Source organism: Chanodichthys erythropterus, chromosome 24 (assembly GCF_024489055.1).
Source record: "Chanodichthys erythropterus isolate Z2021 chromosome 24, ASM2448905v1, whole genome shotgun sequence".
Classification (NCBI taxonomy): Eukaryota; Metazoa; Chordata; class Actinopteri; order Cypriniformes; family Xenocyprididae; genus Chanodichthys; species Chanodichthys erythropterus.
The window spans coordinates 3182501-3202500 of NC_090244.1; the positions used below are offsets into that span (position 1 = coordinate 3182501).

The 20000-nt window shown below is 34.2% G+C and overlaps 3 protein-coding genes across 13 annotated transcripts in view; 2 read left to right on the forward strand and 1 right to left on the reverse strand.

Annotated features, from left to right (window-relative positions):
- neo1b (neogenin 1b) overlaps nucleotides 1–2149 on the forward strand; it is a 157419-nt gene extending 155270 nt beyond the window's left edge. For 7 of the 8 annotated variants that reach the window (XM_067378882.1, XM_067378887.1, XM_067378883.1 and 4 more), the window contains one exon: nucleotides 664–2149. In XM_067378882.1, coding sequence (XP_067234983.1) covers nucleotides 664–747 — 84 coding nt within the window. In that variant the 3' untranslated portion in view covers nucleotides 748–2149. Of the gene's footprint in view, nucleotides 1–492 lie in introns of all 8 variants that reach the window. The other variant, XM_067378885.1, reaches the window with a different exon arrangement.
- A 2564-nt stretch (nucleotides 2150–4713) lies between these two features.
- Nucleotides 4714–18749, reverse strand: scamp2 (secretory carrier membrane protein 2). The gene is made up of 9 exons (XM_067378855.1): nucleotides 18610–18749; nucleotides 11320–11397; nucleotides 11060–11134; nucleotides 10861–10975; nucleotides 9184–9312; nucleotides 8344–8503; nucleotides 8151–8252; nucleotides 6328–6445; nucleotides 4714–6254 (listed from the first exon to the last, which is right to left on the reverse strand). The coding sequence occupies exons 1-9, from the start codon at nucleotides 18664–18666 to the stop codon at nucleotides 6108–6110; spliced, it is 981 nt and encodes a 326-aa protein (XP_067234956.1). The 5' UTR covers nucleotides 18667–18749; the 3' UTR covers nucleotides 4714–6107.
- mpi (mannose phosphate isomerase) overlaps nucleotides 16135–20000 on the forward strand; it is a 14456-nt gene continuing 10590 nt past the window's right edge. The window contains exons 1-3 of one of the 4 annotated variants that reach the window (XM_067378851.1): nucleotides 16135–16598; nucleotides 19603–19675; nucleotides 19975–20000. The exon at nucleotides 19975–20000 is cut by the window's right edge and continues 102 nt beyond it. In XM_067378851.1, the coding sequence (XP_067234952.1) occupies nucleotides 19660–19675; nucleotides 19975–20000 (42 nt within the window). In that variant the 5' untranslated portion in view covers nucleotides 16135–16598; nucleotides 19603–19659. Of the gene's footprint in view, nucleotides 16599–18638; nucleotides 18752–19602; nucleotides 19676–19713; nucleotides 19844–19974 lie in introns of those variants that run through there. The other 3 variants (XM_067378850.1, XM_067378854.1, XM_067378852.1) reach the window with 3 other exon arrangements.

Consider the following 20000-nt stretch of genomic DNA (forward strand, 5'->3'; position numbering starts at 1 on the left):
TAGTTAATTATGCCCCAAAATAGGCAGTTAAAAAAATGAATTTAAAAAAATCTATGGGGTATTTTGAGCTGAAACTTCACAGACACATTCAGGGGACACCTTAGACTTATATTACATCTTGTAAAAGAACGTTCGATGGCACCTTTAATAGACATTAATAATACACAATAAAAGAACTCAATTAAATTTGTGTTTAAATAATATTTAAAATATATTTGTATATTAAATAAAACATTCACAATTCACAATTTTGGAGTGAAGTGTGATCTTGACACCCTGTTATTACAAAAGTCAAATCTGTGTTTAATTTGATTTATTTTTCTCTTTTCACCCATTTCTCTGTTTTTTTTGTTTCTCACTGGCTGATTTCATTTGAATAATTTTCTCTTTCTGTGCCTAATTTCAAATAACTCCAAAATGAAATGATCCTTTTTTTCTTTTTTAATTTGCGTCACTCTTCTGAAATGCATGCGTTTGTGTGTTTTATCGTAGGTTGCGCTGTAGCGTCTTGCTTTATTCTCTCGCTCCAAACCCGTTTCCCTCCCTCGTGCTCCTCTCTTTTTCCCTCTTTCTGTTGGGTTTGTCGTTCTTTCCCTCCGTTGTCTTGCATCCCTCAGTCCTAACTCTAACTCAGCTCGTCTGGCATGGCTCTCTCTCTCTCAGACGTATGAGACGGACGAACTATCCGAGGAAATGGCCCATCTGGAGGGTTTGATGAAGGACCTGAACGCCATCACCACAGGCTGAACCGCTTCCATCACACGGCTGAACCTCGTCCTCAGGAAGAACCAGGACATTTGAATGAACTGATCTCAGATCAGATTGAAAATGGATCGCCGCTTTATCTTCTTCATCCTGCATGGATCTTGCAAGAGAAATCGATGAAAACTGAATGCCATTTTCTTAACTCGGATGAGCCGTTCTGCACAGAAAACATGTTTTTAATGTTTTTTTGGGGGGGGATTGTATTTACGTATTCCATATTTTTAGCTTGTATATGTATGTTTTCATTACGCTTTGTAGGACGAAACCTCACGTGCTCATGCATTGGGCTTCATTCATGAAATGCAAGCTGAATAATTTGGTGTAAATTATGCGTAAAATCATACATTCCTATGTAAATCGTCATGCAAATAAATACGACAATTTACATAATGAATTTATGAATGATTTACACGGTGTGGATCATGAATTTGACGCATTTGTCAAACCATTCTTGCATAAATTGTCTATAACAACAGCATTTTAGTTGTTGCATTTGAATTAAATGTGGCAATTTACACAATAACATAATTTACAACCAATTATTTTAGTTTGCTCATGAATTCTCATGAATGTCTCATGGCTTTATTTCAGTGTCTTACATCATGCTTCATCTAGAGAGAAAACGAAGATCTCGGTGTCTCTGGGACGCTGGTAGCATTAAAAGCCTGAATATGCATCAGAAATCTCCTCACGGACATGTTGCGGTTCTCGCTTTACGCTCTGAATCACCATCTAAATCCAGTGACGTTGATGTTTGGTGCTTCAGAAACTCCTCAAACGAATGAACCGGTTCCTCATGTACTGCTCCTCTTCCTCAGGACCCTGACGCCTGTTTTTGGGGCCCTAGAGATCATCGTGAAGGAGTTTAATGCCAAGTGACTCTCAGATTTTTGTACTTTGAGAGGTATATATATATAGATATACAACGAACTGCAAATGTTTGCTTATATGAATACTTTGTACACTCTCAAAAAGGACAATTTTTATATATATTCATGTTTTGGTTGGTTTTTATATGAAGACGACACATTGCTTTGTAAACATTTTCCATGTAAGTTATGAACGGTTAAATATTCTGCGTTGTGTTTTCACGTGCCGTTTAGCCGAGCCCTTCTCCCAAAGAATGAGCGGAAGAAAATATCAGCGACGAACTCTGCCTTGCTCGTGTACAGTTTCTCACGTCATGAATGTCAATGTGGCTGTAACAAGGTCTGCTTATGAATAAAGTTGTTGTTTGTGTTTACAATAACGGGGGAAGATTTAAGAAAAAAAAAAGGGAAAAAAAGAAGACACTGAACCATGTTGTATGGCCGGTGTACCGTCAACTGTCATTTGCACTTTTTATATTTTGGATTTGAAATGAATCGCTGATGCCATGTGAAATATGAACCTATTTTATGTATAACAATGATGTCACAAGTAAACAGCTGGTTTCAAAGACATTTAACTGTCGTTTATTTTGTTACGTTATTAAATAAGACCGTATTTGCATTTGGTTTTTGCTGGAAAATATTTGTGGTTTGATGAGGTCAATGGAGAAAAACTGGCAAGATTGGATATGCAATTATTTTTTATTGTAGCTCATTGCTTTCCACAAATTATCAATGCTGATTTTATGCTCTGAAAAATCATGGATGGATAAAAGGCAAGTTGTGGCCAAATCCAAACGGACCCAATACAGAGCCCTGTGGGACACCGCTGGCTAAAACAAAGAGCATGTGAGTTGTCAAATGGCTGTTTCACACACTGAAAAAAGTGTTGAATTTACATGATTTAATCATGAACATCAGTTCCACATGAATCAAGATACTCATTTGTTTGAGAATTAAGTTACTTTTAAGTGATCCAGTTAAGGAGTCTCAAAGTGACATGATTTATTCCATTTCAATCATTTTTGTCACATCACTAAACAAAGCAAAAGCAAAATCACATTAACTCTTTCCCCACCATTGACAGAATTTTCTGGCAATCCATGTTTTCACTGTGATACTGTAGGGGGCGAGGAGACAAAATATTCTGGTGGCCATGAAGGTTTTGTGAAAATTATCAAAAATGCTGGTGTTGGCTGTCAATTTATTTGTTTTGGGTTTTTTTTAAAGCAGATGCGGAAAGAATTAAAGGGGTGGTTGATTGTGATTTCACTTTAGTTAGTGTGTAATGTTGCTGTTTGAGCATAAACAACATCTGCAAAGTTACGACGCTCAAAGTTCAATGCAAGGGAGATATTTTCTTTTACAGAAATTGCTACAACAAACGGCTGGTAGGGACTACAACGAGCTTCTTCACAGGTTGGTGACATCAAAACCCCAAAAATTTACATAAGCCCCGCCCCCGAGAACACTCAACAAAGGGGGCGGGGCCATGTTGGGCTGCTTTAGAGAAGAGGAGGAGTTGTTGTAGTAGAGTGTTGTTGTCATGCCGTCATTTTACGCCGGACTGCTTCACAAACGAGTCAATTCAATGCTGGATTTGCACAAAAGATTAAAGGGATAGTTCACCCAAAAATGACAATTTTATGTTTATCTGCTTGCCCCCAGAGCATCCAAGATGTAGGTGATTTTTTTTTTTCCTCTAAAACACCACTATGTCCAACTGCGTTCAGCACTCACTTAGTGAGGTCTGATCGCGCTCTGACAGCCGAAGTGATGTCTAGCACTCATTGAAGTATATGTGCGAGACATCACTGCTGTTGTCAGAGTGCGATCAGACCTCACTAAGCGATTGCTGAACACAATTGGACATAGTGGTGTTTTTTTTAAAGCAGATGGAGAAAGATTTAAAGGGGTGATTATGATTTCACTTTTTCTCGCACAAACCGATAGTTTCGTGTCTTAGGACGTCAATGCGTCGTCACGAGCCGCTGGGTTTAATTTGGATTTGTCTGTGCATGTTTTCTCAACTCTTATTGATCGAGTTCCCATCCACTCGCATTATTTGACTGACAGACGGCAACGGTTGGAGTTAAAAATCATCATTTGTGTTCTACTGAAGAAATAAAGTCACCTACATCTTGGATGCGCTGGGGGTAAGCAGATAAACATCACATTTTCATTTTTGGGTGAACTATCCCTTTAACATGACGGCACATGCTAGTGGATGAGTTGAATCAACTCCACAGCAACTACATCAATTTATCCACTAACCATTCAGAAACGTCTAAAAGTTGTAACTTCTTCCTGAGTCTCTCCATCAGTGTCGACTCCGGTTTGAACAATGTAAGGCTGAACACTTTCCTCATTTTGGCTGCGTGAGATTCTCCAGCTTTGTTGTTGTTGAGCTGTTAAAGCTCCGCCCTCCTCTGGAAAGGGGGCGGGAGCAGCAGCTCATTTGCATTTAAAGGGACACACACAAAACGGCGTGTTTTTGCTCACACCCAAATAGGGGCAAATTTGACAAGCTCTAATAAATGATCTGTGGGGGATTTTGAGCTGAAACTTTACAGACACATTCTGGGGACACCAGAGACTTATATTACATCTTGTAAAAGTGGCATTATAGGTCTCCTTTAATATCTAAGCATTAAATTCCCTCAAGGAAAGCCAGTTTCTTCTTTTTATTCATAACATTAAATACTAAAAGGTCTCCCCTTTTCTAATTTTGCTTAAAAACACATTAGGCAATACTTAATTGCAACAATTTTACTATGTATAATTTGTCACATGCAAAGTATGCTGGGAACTACAGTTTCAGTAGTCAACAGCAAACCCATTTTCGAGTGCTGTTGAACATAATTGCTAGTCACATTCTCTATGATGTTTATTTTGTTACATAATTAAATAAGACTGTATTTGCATGTGGTTTTCGCTGGAAAACATATTGCTTATATTTGTGGTTTGATGAGGTCAATGGAGAAATACTGGCAAGATTGGATATGCAATTATTTTTTATTGTAGCTCATTGCTTTCCAAAAATGATCAAAGCTGATTTTATGCTCTGAAAAAATCATGGATGGATAAACGGCAAGTTGTGGCCAAATCAAAAATGGACCCAATACAAAGCCCTGTGGGACACCGCTGGCTAAAACAGAGAGCATACGGCTTATCAAACGGCTGTTTCACACTGAAAAAAGTGTATTGAATTTACATGATTTACTAATTTATTAGATTGCACATTTTAGAGAATCAAATTTAGAAGAGGTGCACTATTTTTTGTGTAGATCACAAATGTCGATTAAAACTGACAATCTGTGATTCCTCTCTTTTTTTTAGCACAACCTACTAAAGGGCATCTGAAATTTCTTGTGCTTGATATGATCATGTGACATGCAGCGTTCGTGAATGAGAATTCTGCTCAAAATACAAACGATATAGACTGATTATTCGTTTTGTTGCTTTGATGCCATAAACATATATGACTCGGGCAAAATGTGTTAATCAGAAAAAAATTTATTTGCTCAAACTTCAGTTAAGTACTTACAACCGTTGAAAAATATCATAAGAGCTCATCTCATCAAAATTATATAACCCTTTCTGGTACGTGGCATTTTGTGTTAACGTACATTTCAGGACCATTTTCCTGCAAACCCTTTTACACGTTTGTTTCAAAAGCTTTCCAATGCTAAAAAAAAAAAAAAAAAATCAACCATGTAAAATTTAGTACTATGTAAAACTATTTTGATTCAACTGTTTACAATCAATAGCCTAAAAAGCCCCGTACACATGGAAAACAATGATCTACATGGTTACCAAACACTTGTGCTGCGTGAAACAAACCCAAAGCAAAAACCTACATCACATCCCACCTTCTGTCTTACGATTAAGACAATAATAGTAATGTTCTCTGTGTCCGTCAAGATTCCGAGGAAATTATTCTGATATCCTCATATTTTTTGGCACTAATACGGAATGAAAATCAAATTATATTACAGGAATGAAAGCACATGCTTTTTAACTATAGCAGAACTGCATAAACCTTCATGACTTAAACATGCATATAACTGGACTTCACCGTTGCTGCGAGAAGGGTTTGAGATCCTTTCATGATCGTTTTTTTAATTTAAGGACACTGATTCCCCCTGTACCACTAAGGATGACGGGGGAAACATTAAATTACTTTATATACAGTATAATCAAGGTCAAAAAGGATACAGGACATTTTCTGCATACATACAAATATACAAACACGCTTTAACTTTATGAACCTTCAGTTTCCAAAAAAAACCCACAAAAAAACAAAAAACATGAAAGTAGTGCCTCTGCAGTCTAAAGACCAAACTGGGACCAAATCAAGATCCAGAACCAAAGCAGGTGAACGAGGGCGACGTTTGGGACCGTAGCTGGGCTTTGGGTTCTGCGTGGACCGCCAGGCCAATGATCTTGTGATCTTGGAGGTGCTTCCTGGACCTAGTTCCTCTGCAGAGAGCTCTGGGCGGCTGAAGTGGCTGCACTGGCGGCTGCGCTCTGGAAGGTGCGGTTCGTGAGAACGCCCTGGGACAATTCCTGCTGTGCCTTCTGGAAACTGGCGCCAGTGCGACGGTAGTTGGAATGAACCTGAAAAACACCAATGACCCATGAATCCAAACCAAAGAGCCACAGATTTTCACTCAAATTCTGAGCTACTTACCATTTTCAGTAAAACGATAGACAGCGCGGCACCTGTCGTGAAGAAGGCCGCCACCACCATCATAATGACGCCCACCGCTTTATTACTGCCCCACGCTGTTATGGCATTAATCCAGCCGCTGGAATCAAAAGGAACATCGAGTAACCAATGAATGGGTGTTTCTCTACATGATGCTTTGCTACTTCAAATATGTCTATATGAAAGAATTGTGAATTTTTGCATTCATTTTTACAGTATGTATATATATATATATATATATATATATACATACATACAATTATTCAATAATGAATTATATGCTATAAAATGAAATGCATATATCAAACAAATACATATACAAATTTTATTTATATATTATGAATTAAAAATTTATATTTTTTACTTCTAATTTTATTCTATATATACACATAATATACATATATAAAATTCTAAATATTTAAAAAAAAAAAAAACTATTCTAAAACTGTTATATATTTCTAACAATAGCCAATGCATGCTTTTTTGCATTCATTTGTAATATATATATATTATTTAGAATTATGTTTTTATTAAGAATTAAGCAAATTCTAAAAAAATAAATAAATAAAATATAAAATTATTCAATATTGACTTTATACTATAAAATGAAATGCATATATCAAAAAAATATATATAAATTTTATTTATATATTATGAATAAAAAATTTATATTTTTTATTTCTAATTGTATTCTATCTCTCTATTATATATATATATTCTAAATATTTTTTTAAAAACGTAAACAATTCTAAAAGTGTTATATATTTCTAACAATATTCTACAGTAGCCAATGCATGCTTTTTTGCATTCATTTGTAATATATATATTTATTATTTAGAATTAAACAAATTAAAACTAATTATAAAGTAATAAATGTAGAAAGAAAAAAAATAATATATAAAATTGTTCAATATTCTATAAAATGCAAACACATACATTAAACAAATTTTATGAATACATAATTTTATATATTTATTTATATATTATAATGTATAAAATGTATATTTTTATATATCTAATTCTATTCTATAAAAATATGTATATACACATTTTATTACATTTATATACAAATATTAAATTCTAAATATTTAAAAAAAAAAAAGAAAATTCTAAAACAAATGTTATATATTTCTAACTACATTCTACAATAGCCAAAGTCTATTTTTCACATTACATGCACATGACATTTGTGCAAATTTATTTACGAATATTTATGAAAACTAAACTAAATGGAAACTAGTTAGAGCTTCTAGTTTATAAATTGAAACTAGCACAGATATGCAGGAAATCCCTTGTGTAATCAATTATATAATTTAGCCTCATTATACATAAATATTTAAATCTCAGAATTCTGCAACTGACCAATCAGAATCAAGAGTGTCTCATATTAATATTCTAATAAAAAGAATGTAATTTTATTCATGGAAGATTACTGAGAAATGAAGCAGGGAAAAGGCTGACAAGTGCTGCTTTAAGAGGAAAAGATAAAGCAAGAAGTTTCAAGTGCAAGAGGACATACTTCAGATAGGAAGCAAGAGTTTTAAAGGAAGTCCAGCAGCAGAAAACCGTTAGTGCAGGAAGAGACACTCGTCAAAGAGACAGGAAGAGAGAGCTGAGTGTCAGAAAGGCATCTGTCAGAGGAGAAAAGACAAACGGTGCAGCTCACAGACGGTTAGTCTGCCTCATTTCTTGGGTGAAATATTCCTTCATTACTCGCTGAGCAACAGTGATAGAGATCCTTAACAAAAACTACTAGTCAATTATTTGAATCTGGAATGAAACTGTAAAGAAATGAAAGCGCTCACCTGTTGCCCCATAAAGGAATGCCGACGCTCTGGATCACAGACACGACGATCTGAGCGAAGAAAACGAAGAAGAAGAGGAAGAAATTGAAGGAGCTGTCAGACCTGAAAGAGAAATAAATATATTGTAAATATAATATATTGTCTTCAGTCATTTGAACATGTTTAGTATATACTGAAGGAGACAGAGACTCACCTGAAGGCTTTATAGACGGGCCGGTACCAGCAGAGGAAGGAACACGGAGTGAAAAGGATGAACCAAAGAATGGAGAAGCCAAAGTCCATGCCTGCTGCTGCGTGAGTGGTGAAATACGCCAGACAGGCCAGAACGTTGAGAAACAGCGTCATACACTGCCCTGCACACACACACACACACACACACACATCAAACAAGAGCTATGCCTGACACATGTTCAGCTCAATCAAAACTCACCACAATTACTTCACAAATATTAAGTTTGATCTAATCAAATTCTGATGGATAAAATTCATTCAGTCCAAAAACTCCAGCTCGACACTGAATGTCCGGTTTTATTCACAATGCAGAAGTTAAAAGTATTACAGTGAGTTTGAAATGCATTTACTTCCTTAATCTGATGTATTTCTGAGATTACTGGATATACACAATAATGCATATTTTTGTATCAGTGTGGTTATAACGTAAAACTAGTCCTGTCAAATCGATTATTCGCATCTAACGTTAAATTCTGTTAATAATATATGTAATATAATCTAAATATACATCTAATATAAATATACACATGTGTGTAAAGTGTAAAAATTTAAATTAAAATATTATTAATAATAAACTAATAAAACTTAAACATTGACTTAGATATAAAAAAAAAATTAAATTTAAAATCAGAAATGTATGGCAGTATATAAATATATATATATTATTTATTTTTGTATGAACGATTATGAATAATAAACTTTTTTGTACTTGGAACAACGTGCTCTAATGAATCATTCAAAATAAGAGCAATATTATGTAATAATAAATGAACAAGCTCGATGTTGACGATGTTAAACTCACACATCCACAGGTAATACACCATCTTGCAGAGTCTCTGATGCTCCGCCGGGATCTCCTCAGAGAAGTCCTGGTAGAAGCAAGGCTTGATGGGAAAGAATTTGGGGAGAGGAGGCCAGTTGTTCTGTTTGCCTGAGGAGAAACAGAAGGCCATATCCCACAATGCTTAGCAGGAACTTGTCAAACAGTCACAACAAATAAAGGCGCTATAGATGCGTCTGTTGCTTTATGCACCTGTATGTATGCAAATACACTCAGAAGGAAAAACTGTGCACTATATATACTGTATACTATTATTATTAAAAGTAGCATGTGACAGACTTATTATTAACTTGTATAAATAAAACTAAAACCTTAAAAACATTTTCATTACTTGAAATAAAGTAAAATAATAATAAGTATAATAAAATTATATTGATGTTAGTTAGTAATTGTTCATGGTTCAGTGCATTAATTCATGATAACAATTGATTTAAAAAAATACTAGTAAATGCTAAAATTAACACTAACTAAGATTAGTAAATGCAGTTCACTGATAATTCATGTTAATTATTAACAAACGGAAAATTATTGTAAAGTGCTACCATAAAAACTCAATATTTATTTGAGTTCAGCAAGACAAAATATCTCATTTTTGTTTAGTTTAAGATGAAATACTACAATAACTAAAACTAAATAAAATAAAACTTAAATAGACATATTTAAACAAAAACAAAAAACGCTAAAATAACCAAAACTTTAAATTAGAATTAAAATGAAAACGAAAAATATAAGATTCAAATTCAAAATATTAAAAAAAAACAGTAATAGTATATCAATGATACTAATATAACACCGATATGAGCGCAATATGCAGTGATAAATGAGGAGATCATGTGATACATGTTTAATGGCACCCAGTCATCTTGCAATTTAGCTTAGTTTTGTGTTATAATGTCTTAACTTGTGGCAGTCTGAACAAATTATGTGTCAAGAGCATGAAAATTGTAGCTGTAATGACTAACACTGAAAATGCAATTTGAAGTCAGACGCATTGCATTGTGGGCAGGGCTTGACATTTTTTGCGCACCAACCAGAGCATTTTGACATTGATACTATGGAGAAAAACTGCCTTATAGATATTTTTGATATGATCTCATAATTTGGCAGCAGGTTTATTAGGCTGCTGTCACTTTAAGACCTGATGCACGGATCCAATATACTGTTACACATGCGTTTTCTTTCTCAAATGTTTACGTTCACTTAAAACAACCGACTGTGTTTATGTGAATACTCACCAAGACTGGCATTATGGCATTATTTTGTGTGTATTTGACTGTTTAAGCGCAATAAGCAGCGAAAAAGAACTCAATTTAGTACTGAGAGGCGGCTTTATGTGTGCGCACTTTGGGTGTGAGAACAAAATCTGTGGGAATGAGTAAAATTATGTGCAATCCCATATATATATATATATATATATATATATATATAGATATATATATATATATATATATATATATATATATATATGTCTCAGATGAAACCTGCCAGAGTGGCTTGTAGGAGTGACTACGATACCCGCCACTGCTGAAATCCACCTGCATTTAGTGGGTTGGCGGGTGTTAATTTCAAGCCCTGATCGTGGATACTGTATCTCGTGCAAATGTAATGTCCACTGCAGCTCAGAGGAGTGTGTGTTACCTGTAGGCGCTCCTTGGCTCTGCAGCTCTTGTTCTCGTCGGTCGAGCTCAGCGGCTTTCCTCTCCAGCTCCTCCTGCTGTTTGAGCAGATTGGCCTGCGCAGCTGCAGCTGTGGCCTGCGCAGACAGACAGGGGCTGGTTACAACCTCTCAAGACACCGAGAGATTCGGCATGTGTGTGTGTGTGTGTGAGACGCTGACCTTTGGACTGGGATCCACTGACGGCTGCAGGACAGCGGGTTGAGACGGGGTGCTGGAGGTTGGGATGGTGCTTCCCTGACACAAAAACAGCTCATTATTGGGATTGTATTGATGAATTATAAAATGCAAAACCTTTTGTATCATTTCTGTGCATGCGTGTTTAAATCAGTGGAAGCTTATTGCTTTATTACATTAGAGTTCAGAGGACAATTACATAACTGAAGACACTCGTCTTACACAACCACTAAAATAATACTCACCGAGTTCCCATCAGGAAACGGACTGAAACTTTCAATGCGATCAATTCCAGAGTTGGTCACCTGAGTGACAGACGGATCCTGAAAGAGATGGACATGCTATTATTATTATTAATTAATACTAATTATAATTAATTATTATAATAATACACACTGTACCAAATCAACATATTAGAATATGATTTCTGAAGGATCATGTGACACTGAAGACTGGAGTAATGATGCTGAAAATTCAGCTTTGCATCACAGGAATAAATTACGTTTTTACAATATATTCACATAGAAAACAGATATTTTAAATTGTAATAATATTTTACAATATTAGTGATTTTACTGTATTTTTGCCTAGGCCTTGGCGACCAATTGTATATTTTATTTTATATATATATATATATATATATATATATATATATATATATATATATATATATATATATATATATATATATATATATATATATATATATATAAGAGAGAGAGAGTCCATGAAATATATAAAATATTATAATTTCACAATAATAATATTATTATTATTATTATTGTGAAATGATAATATTATAGTATTTTATTCTAAATATTTATTATTATTATTATTAAATGATAATATGCTTAAATGACATTCATTCAATTAGTTTATATATTATATATATATATATATATATATATATATATATATATATATATATATATAAAAAATCCATGAAATATTATATTAAATAACTGAATATTATCATTTTACACTAATCATTTATTAATTTAAACAATTACATAATTATTAAATTTATGTAAAAATTGTTAATTTAAATAATAAATAACTGAATATTATAATTTTACAATAATAATTTATATTGTAAATATTTTAATACTATTATTATTAAATGATAATATGCTTAAATGACATTCAATTATTTATTTAATATAATATTTGTTTTATTATTTCATGGATCCAGACCAATTTAAATCAAATCAAATCAAAATGTATTTATAAAGCACCTTAAAAACCAACACAAAGTGCTGTACAATTTCAAAAAGATAAAAAATACAATAAAATACAAAAGAGAAATAATAAAGAAAAAAGATAAAAATGTAATATAAATGTATGTAAATGCATCTATCTATACAGTCCTTACAAAGTAGCAAAGGCCTCATCAAACCGAGGAATTTGAAATTGAACTGAAAATGCATGTTATATGAGTGCATCACACGTTTTATTGGGTCACATGCCTCAATCACAATACGCAGTGACATCATCATCACACAGAGGTAAATAGGTCACACACATCCCATTTTATTTCAGATGTCTCTGTGGCCACAATGAGGAACCAAAATCCTGACACCAGCACTGACATCCTGACATCCTGACACATGAATTCACTCACACTGTCCATCAGTTCAGCTTTTCAAACCACAGCCGCCACAGACACGGATCTGACTCCAGCTATGCAGTCATCTCTGGAAATATATCGAGGCATTTCATCTTCATGTGTGCACGTTATGAAGAAAATGTGAGTTGTTTGCACATCTTATTCTCTGATATAGGCAGATGAGAACAACATGACCTAATAAACATTTGTCCAAAGTGCATGTAGATTCATCTAGAAGACTCACTGAATATTAATGTGAATCTCCAGCACTCATTAATCACATGTGGCGTTGCATCAGTCTGTCAGAGCAGGACTTTACAGGAAGCAGCTTAAATATTTACCCAGTGTGGGACACAAAAGACAATAGATACAGAGAACTTCCTTTGTGCTCAGAAGGAGAACGACTGAGTTCTTTTATTGAAACCAAGCTGCAAAATTAACTCGTTCTGAATCTGAATGGACGTCAGAGAACATTTTAAATGAAAAATGGGCACTTTAAAATATGCAATATCTGCGTTTGAGCACGTCTCTGCCGTCTGTCCTGACGAACACACCTGCTCTCATTCCCACAGGCCTCGGCCCAGTTCAACACAATGAGAAACCAGCGTGTCTTACAGGATCACAACTGGGATTATTGAGGCCTAAAATCTGAAATAGCACAAATACGTCCAACACTGGTCAGTCAAACTGAAATGAATTGTGTTTAAAATTTTTGTCTTTGCATATTAAACTTGGACAGTGTTTTAATAATAAATTATATTAGTATTTAACCTTTAAATGTGTAGAACTGCAGGAGAGTTCAAGTTAATTTCCTGAATCAGACCTAAAAGATCTCTGATGTTCAACTAATTATTCTGCATTAACCCTCATTCATTACCTTGACTACAGATCAGTAAATCAAACAAGGGTAACGACTGAAACATTAGCCCCTTAGAGTCGGCATGAAATGGAAGTTTCAGGTCGTTTCTTCTCTATTGTGACGTATATCTGAGTGAAACGGCTTCTCAAACAAGAACAAATGTAGGGCGGGGCTTGATTTTGTTCATGTGGAATTGATTGGATGGTTGTGGTTTGCTATTGGTGGATCTCATGTGATTGACAGGTTGCCCCACCCTCTTCATCAGAGAAGAGATGTCGCTGCAAGAGGGAGGGGAGGTTATTTTGATTAAAAATAATATTTTGACACAAAAATAATGTTGTGCACGGATAAATCATTAATAAATATTGCAATATTTAATTTAAAAATAAGAATTGTGAGGACAGACAGACAGACAGATAGACAGACAGATAGATAGATAGATAGATAGATAGATAGACAGACAGATAGAGACCAAAAAAAATAATTAATTTCATAAATATTAGTGATGTCAAACGATTAATCACATCCAAACAAAAATTTAACAAAAATATTATATTTCTATATAAAATATTTATATATAATATAAATTGTATACAAATATATTTATATGCATGTATACATGTAAATATTTCTTAAATATATACACATGTATGTCCGTGTATTTAAACAGGTGCTGGTCATATAATTAGAATATCATGAAAAAGTTGATTTATTTCACTAATTCCATTCAAAAAGTGAAACTTGTATATTATATTCATTCATTACACACAGACTGATATATTTCAAATGTTTATTTCTTTTAATTTTGATGATTATAACTGACAACTAAGGAAAATCCCAAATTCAGTATCTCAGAAAATTAGAATATTGTGAAAAGGTTCAATATTGAAGACACCTGGTGCCACACACTAATCAGCTAATTAACTCAAAACACCTGCAAAGGCCTTTAAATGGTCTCTCAGTCTAGTTCTGTAGGCTACACAATCATGGGGAAGACTGCTGACTTGACAGTTGTCCAAAAGACGAACATTGACACCTTGCACAAGGAGGGCAAAACACAAAAGGTCATTGCAAAAGAGGCTGGCTGTTCATAAAGCTCTGTGTCCAAGCACCTTAATAGAGAGGCGAAGGGAAGGAAAACATGTGGTAGAAAAAAGTGTACAAGCAAAAGGGATAACCGCACCCTGGAGAGCATTGTGAAACAAAACCCATTCAAAAATGTGGGAGAGATTCACAAAGAGTGGACTGCAGCTGGAGTCAGTGCTTCAAGAACCACCACGCACAGACGTATGCAAGACATGGGTTTCTGCTGTCGCATTCCTTGTGTCAAGCCACTCTTGAACAACAGACAGCGTCAGAAGCGTCTAAAGACAAAAAGGACTGGACTGCTGCTGAGTGGTCCAAAGTTATGTTCTCTGATGAAAGTAAATTTTGCATTTCCTTTGGAAATCAGGGTCCCAGAGTCTGGAGGAAGAGAGGAGAGGCACACAATCCACGTTGCTGGAGATCCAGTGTAAAGTTTCCACAGTCAGTGATGGTTTGGAGTGCCATGTCATCTGTTGGTGTTGGTCCACTGTGTTTTCTGAGGTCTAAGGTCAACGCAGCCGTATACCAGGAAGTTTTAGAGCACTTCATGCTTCCTGCTGCTGACCAACTTTATGGAGATGCAGATTTCATTTTCCAACAGGACTTGACACCTGCACACAGTGCCAAAGCTACCAGTACCTGGTTTAAGGACCATGGTATCCCTGTTCTTAATTGGCCAGCAAACTCGCCTGACCTTAACCCCACAGAAAATCTGCTGGGTATTGTGAAGATGCGATATGCCAGATCCAACAATGTAGAAGAGCTGAAGGCCACTATCAGAGCAACCTGGGCTCTCATAACACCTGAGCAGTGCCACAGACTGATCGAATCCATGCCACGCCGCATTGCTGCAATAATTCAGGCAAAAGGAGCCCCAACTAAGTACTGAGTGCTGTACATGCTCATACTTTTCATGTTCATACTTTTCAGTTGGCCAAGATTTCTAAAAATCCTTTCTTTGTATTGGTCTTAAGTAATATTCTAATTTTCTGAGATACTGAATTTGGGATTTTCCTTAGTTGTCAGTTATAATCATCAAAATTAAAAGAAATAAACATTTGAAATATATCAGTCTGAGTGTAATGAATGAATATAATATATAAGTTTCACTTTTTGAATGGAATTACTGAAATAAATAAACTTTTTGATGATATTCTAATTATATGACCAGCACCTGTATATATATTATGTAAACAAATAATTTGACAGCAATAGTAAATATATTTATTTTTTATTATTACTACTATATTATTATTAAAAGATAATATGTTTAAATAACAAATGCATTTATTTAATAATAATAAATATAATTTTTTTATCAGTATTTCACGGATCAATTGAAAACATGATGTATGTTTTTATTTTAAGTATAAGTTTAATTGGGTTTTATTGCGTCACATGCCTCGATTACATGATGTATGGTTGAAGTTTTATTGAGTCACATGCCTCATCATCATCAGAGAGAGGTGAATAGGTCACACACATCCCATTATATTTCAGACGTCTCTCTGGCCACAATGAGGAACCGAGCACTGATCCTTACGCACTAATTCACTCATTCTGTCCATCAGTTTATAATAAATACTGCAATATTCCATTCAAAAGATTTCTCTACAGCCATTCTCTTCTGGCCATAACAATCAGCAGGTAACACGATACACACCTCATGAAACATGATATACAAAGTGAAAACTAACACTTTCATGAATCAAGAGCATCAAGCTCAGCAAAGCTCAAATCACGGCATGTATAACTAAATCTGAATTATGATTCTGTTCCAGCAGACGAGCGATCTGTATTTCCCGTCGAGGGGGAGGTGGAGCATCTCACAGGAATGTTTGCTTTGTGCATAACTCAATATTCTGCGGCATTAGAGGTGGAAAAAACAATATCAGACTCCAGACAATGAAAACACGACAAAGATGCCAGAAGACAAACAGACTGTAAGAGAATAACACTGCATCAGACCGCAGGTGACACTTACAATCTCACATTCATTGAGAATTACACATTTTTACTTTTATAAATATGCATTTAGCACACAGCAAGACTATTGAAATGAACTTCAAAAAATAAAAAAATTGTAATAAATGCACCAAAAATATAAACTTTGCCTTTTGGATTCATATTTACGTACATTTTTAACCCAAATTTTGTTAATATCCTGTCGAAATCTTGAACTGTTAAGCATATAATAATGTATATAATGCATCATTATTTTTTAATGTAGCATATATATAATGTCTATTTTTATTGTTATAGTGCATGCCATATTTTTTTTATTAAAAATTGCATTTGTCACACAGTAACACTGAAATAAACTGCAAAAATGTTAACAATGGCAACTAAAATATACACTTTGCATTCATATTTATGTGGGTCAATGGTTTTTAAAATTAAAAAAATATATATAATGGAGATATAATTAATTGTTATTAAGTGTTAACGATGAGATTATGTGGTTTTCATAATCAATTAACACTGCTTTTGTCATATTTTATGAAATTTCTCACCAAAAAAGTCATTCGGTTTCACCGAATGACACTTTTGGTTATACCAAATGACGATATTTTCTAAATAATGCTAACAGGCTGATATCTAAAAGTACAATCAATTTTTTAAATATTACAACATTTTCCATGTTTTATAGCGGTTGCACCGAATGACCTGATGTTTCGGGACATGCGTATGAGCAAAAACATGAATGTATCAAATAGTTAAAAGAGAGTTAGTTACTTTGCTTCATGACCATGTGGTCCTTTGCAGGTGTCTGAATGATGTCACATCCTGTCACATGATATTGACCGCATGACTTGATCCAAAATGGTCCCTTTATATTGGTTACTCCGAATGACATCAATGAAATTCATTTTTCCAGACATTCTTTCTCATAACAAAGCAACGACTTCTACACATAATTTTAATGCCATTTTGCACTATGTTGATATATGATGTTATAAAATCATGCCAGAATAAAAAAAATATACATTTATTACATTTTAAGATATTTTAATCACAAATGAAATGGCTGTATTGGCCTTTGAACGGTTAAACCGAATGACCTTTTGACATTTCAACATCTTTAAAATACCTTTATATGAAGCAAAATATAATTAAAACCTTTTGGATTCAATAAAAGAGATCTAGTTGTACATACCTTGAATGTCATATCTTTGTTTTTTTATTATTATTAAGACCTTTAGACAAAAAAAAATGACCCGTCATGTCAATTTTAAATGTTATTTGCCAAATATACTGTTGAAATACTGACCTGTTAACTTAGCACATAATAAAACATAATATAATAATGTATATGATGCATCATTATTATATAACGTAGCATATATACTGTTTATTTTGTATTGTTATAATGCATGCTATATTTTGTTTTTAATTTAATAATTGTACATTTGTCACACAGTATAGCTACTGATATGAACTGCAAAAAAAAAAAGCAAAAATTTGTGTCTAAATGCAATATATATAATATAAATGTGCACATTACACATAGAAACGTGTGAGATCCTGTCCTCTTTGTAATGTCTGTTGTTTTCCCTCAATAGAAAAATGCATTATTTCACTTAATAATAAAAAGAAAGCATAATGCCAGCCCAGCATGTCTGGATCAGGTGTATTCAGAAACCTGACGCAGTACAGATTGATCATGAAGAGCTGCACAGGTGATCAGAGCCTCGCGCTCACTGTGACTCACATTCAGCCAGTTATAATGTAATTGCGCTTCACGTTGTTGTGACATTAACAGGAGTGGCTCTCTGGCCTTCAGCGTGTCACCAAACCTGCGCGGATCCACACCCTTCACCAGCGACACTAACAAACTAACAGCCCGCACCAGCGACCATGACACGTCAACAGCCGAACCGAGCCCATCCGACCCAAAACTCCCATCATCATCACCACAAACCCTGCGAAACTCCCTTAAACATCAGCTTTAACCGCTTCTCCTGTGGCCCGCGCGTTTCTCACCTGGAAAGGATTGACGTCGATTGTCTCTTCAAACGGGTTTGAGTCAAATCCCGACATTATGATGGGCTTTATCCGCCTTTAGAGTCCAAACTGAGCGGCACCAGAGCTGCGAATGCTGCTGTTTCCTCTCTGCACTTCCGTAGTGAGTGCGTGACGCGCATGCGCTGCAGATCTGACTGCGACGTCATCAGAAGACGTTGACGGTTGTTCATTTGTTTGATATAAATATAAAGAAAACGCGAGTTATAAAAACTTATATTAAGATGATAATGAGTTATATTCTGTATGAAAAAATGTGTATACACAAAACAAAATGTTTTGACTGTCAACCTAAACTTTTTAAAGGAACTCTATCTCCAAAAGGAGTTTTTAAAACGATTAATTAAAAATAAAATAATAATAAAATAATTTATTAAATTATTAATTAAATAAAAATAATATTTGATTAAATTGTATCGAGATTCGACATCTCTTTTTTTATAAGAAAGACACGTATTCTTAAATTTGTGGTCATTTGTAATATTACCTCGTTTTTTTTGTTGTTGTTGTTTTTTTTCTATTTAAAGCCAAACCGTCACTATGTTAATAATTGTTGTGTTGTGACTTTTTCAATAGGATAGAAAAATAAAAATAATTTATCTTAGAATTATTCATATTTTTGGGTTCTACAAACAATAATAAAATGTCGTTCATCATACATTTTAATTAAGTACTTCATTACTGTTCATTTTTATTACACTGTATGACCGTTTTAATATGAATATGTAATTATAATATAATATAATATATGTATAATTATAATATAATATAATATAATATAATATAATATAATATAATATAATATAATATAATATAATATATGTATATGTTTTTTTTACCTTAAATTAATCTCCAAGAATATACATAATCGCTTTAAATAGCCTCAAATTTACATTAATTTAATTTTACAATACGAATTGTAAAATTGTTTATTTTGTTTATTTACCTCTACAGGCTCGTGATTGGTTGTCGAGCTATGACGTCACCGACGTGACTGGAAACGTCGCAGACATGGCGGAAGTGAAAGGTCAGTTTATCTTACTCCACATTTCATTCTTTATTTTACAAATCATTCAGTCTGAAGCAGCGCAGATGAACGGGTTCAAACGGTTATCGTTGGTTTGTGTGTTGTACGGATGGATCAGTTTGTAAGTTACAAGTTGTTTTTGCGGTTGCTGATGCTGGGTTTGAGTGTGTAAGCGTTTCTCATCAGAGACTCACATCCATTCATTCATTCATTCATTCATTCATATGCCATCAGATGTGTGTGTGTGTGTGTGTGTTCAGTCGGTTGGCAGCACGCTCAGTGTGTGTGTTGTTTCGCAGTGTTCCCCCTGTGCTGTGTGGTGCAG

Coding starts and splice junctions, on each gene's coding strand:
- scamp2 (XM_067378855.1), bottom strand. CDS start 18,666: ATGTCGGGATTTGACTCAAACCCGTTTGAAGAGACAATCGACGTCAAT. Junction 8,504..9,183: donor GGTGTATTACCTGTGGATGT/GTGAGTTTAACA, acceptor GTGTGTGTGCAG/GGCAGTGTATGACGCTGTTT. Junction 8,253..8,343: donor CCCGTCTATAAAGCCTTCAG/GTGAGTCTCTGT, acceptor TTTCTCTTTCAG/GTCTGACAGCTCCTTCAATT.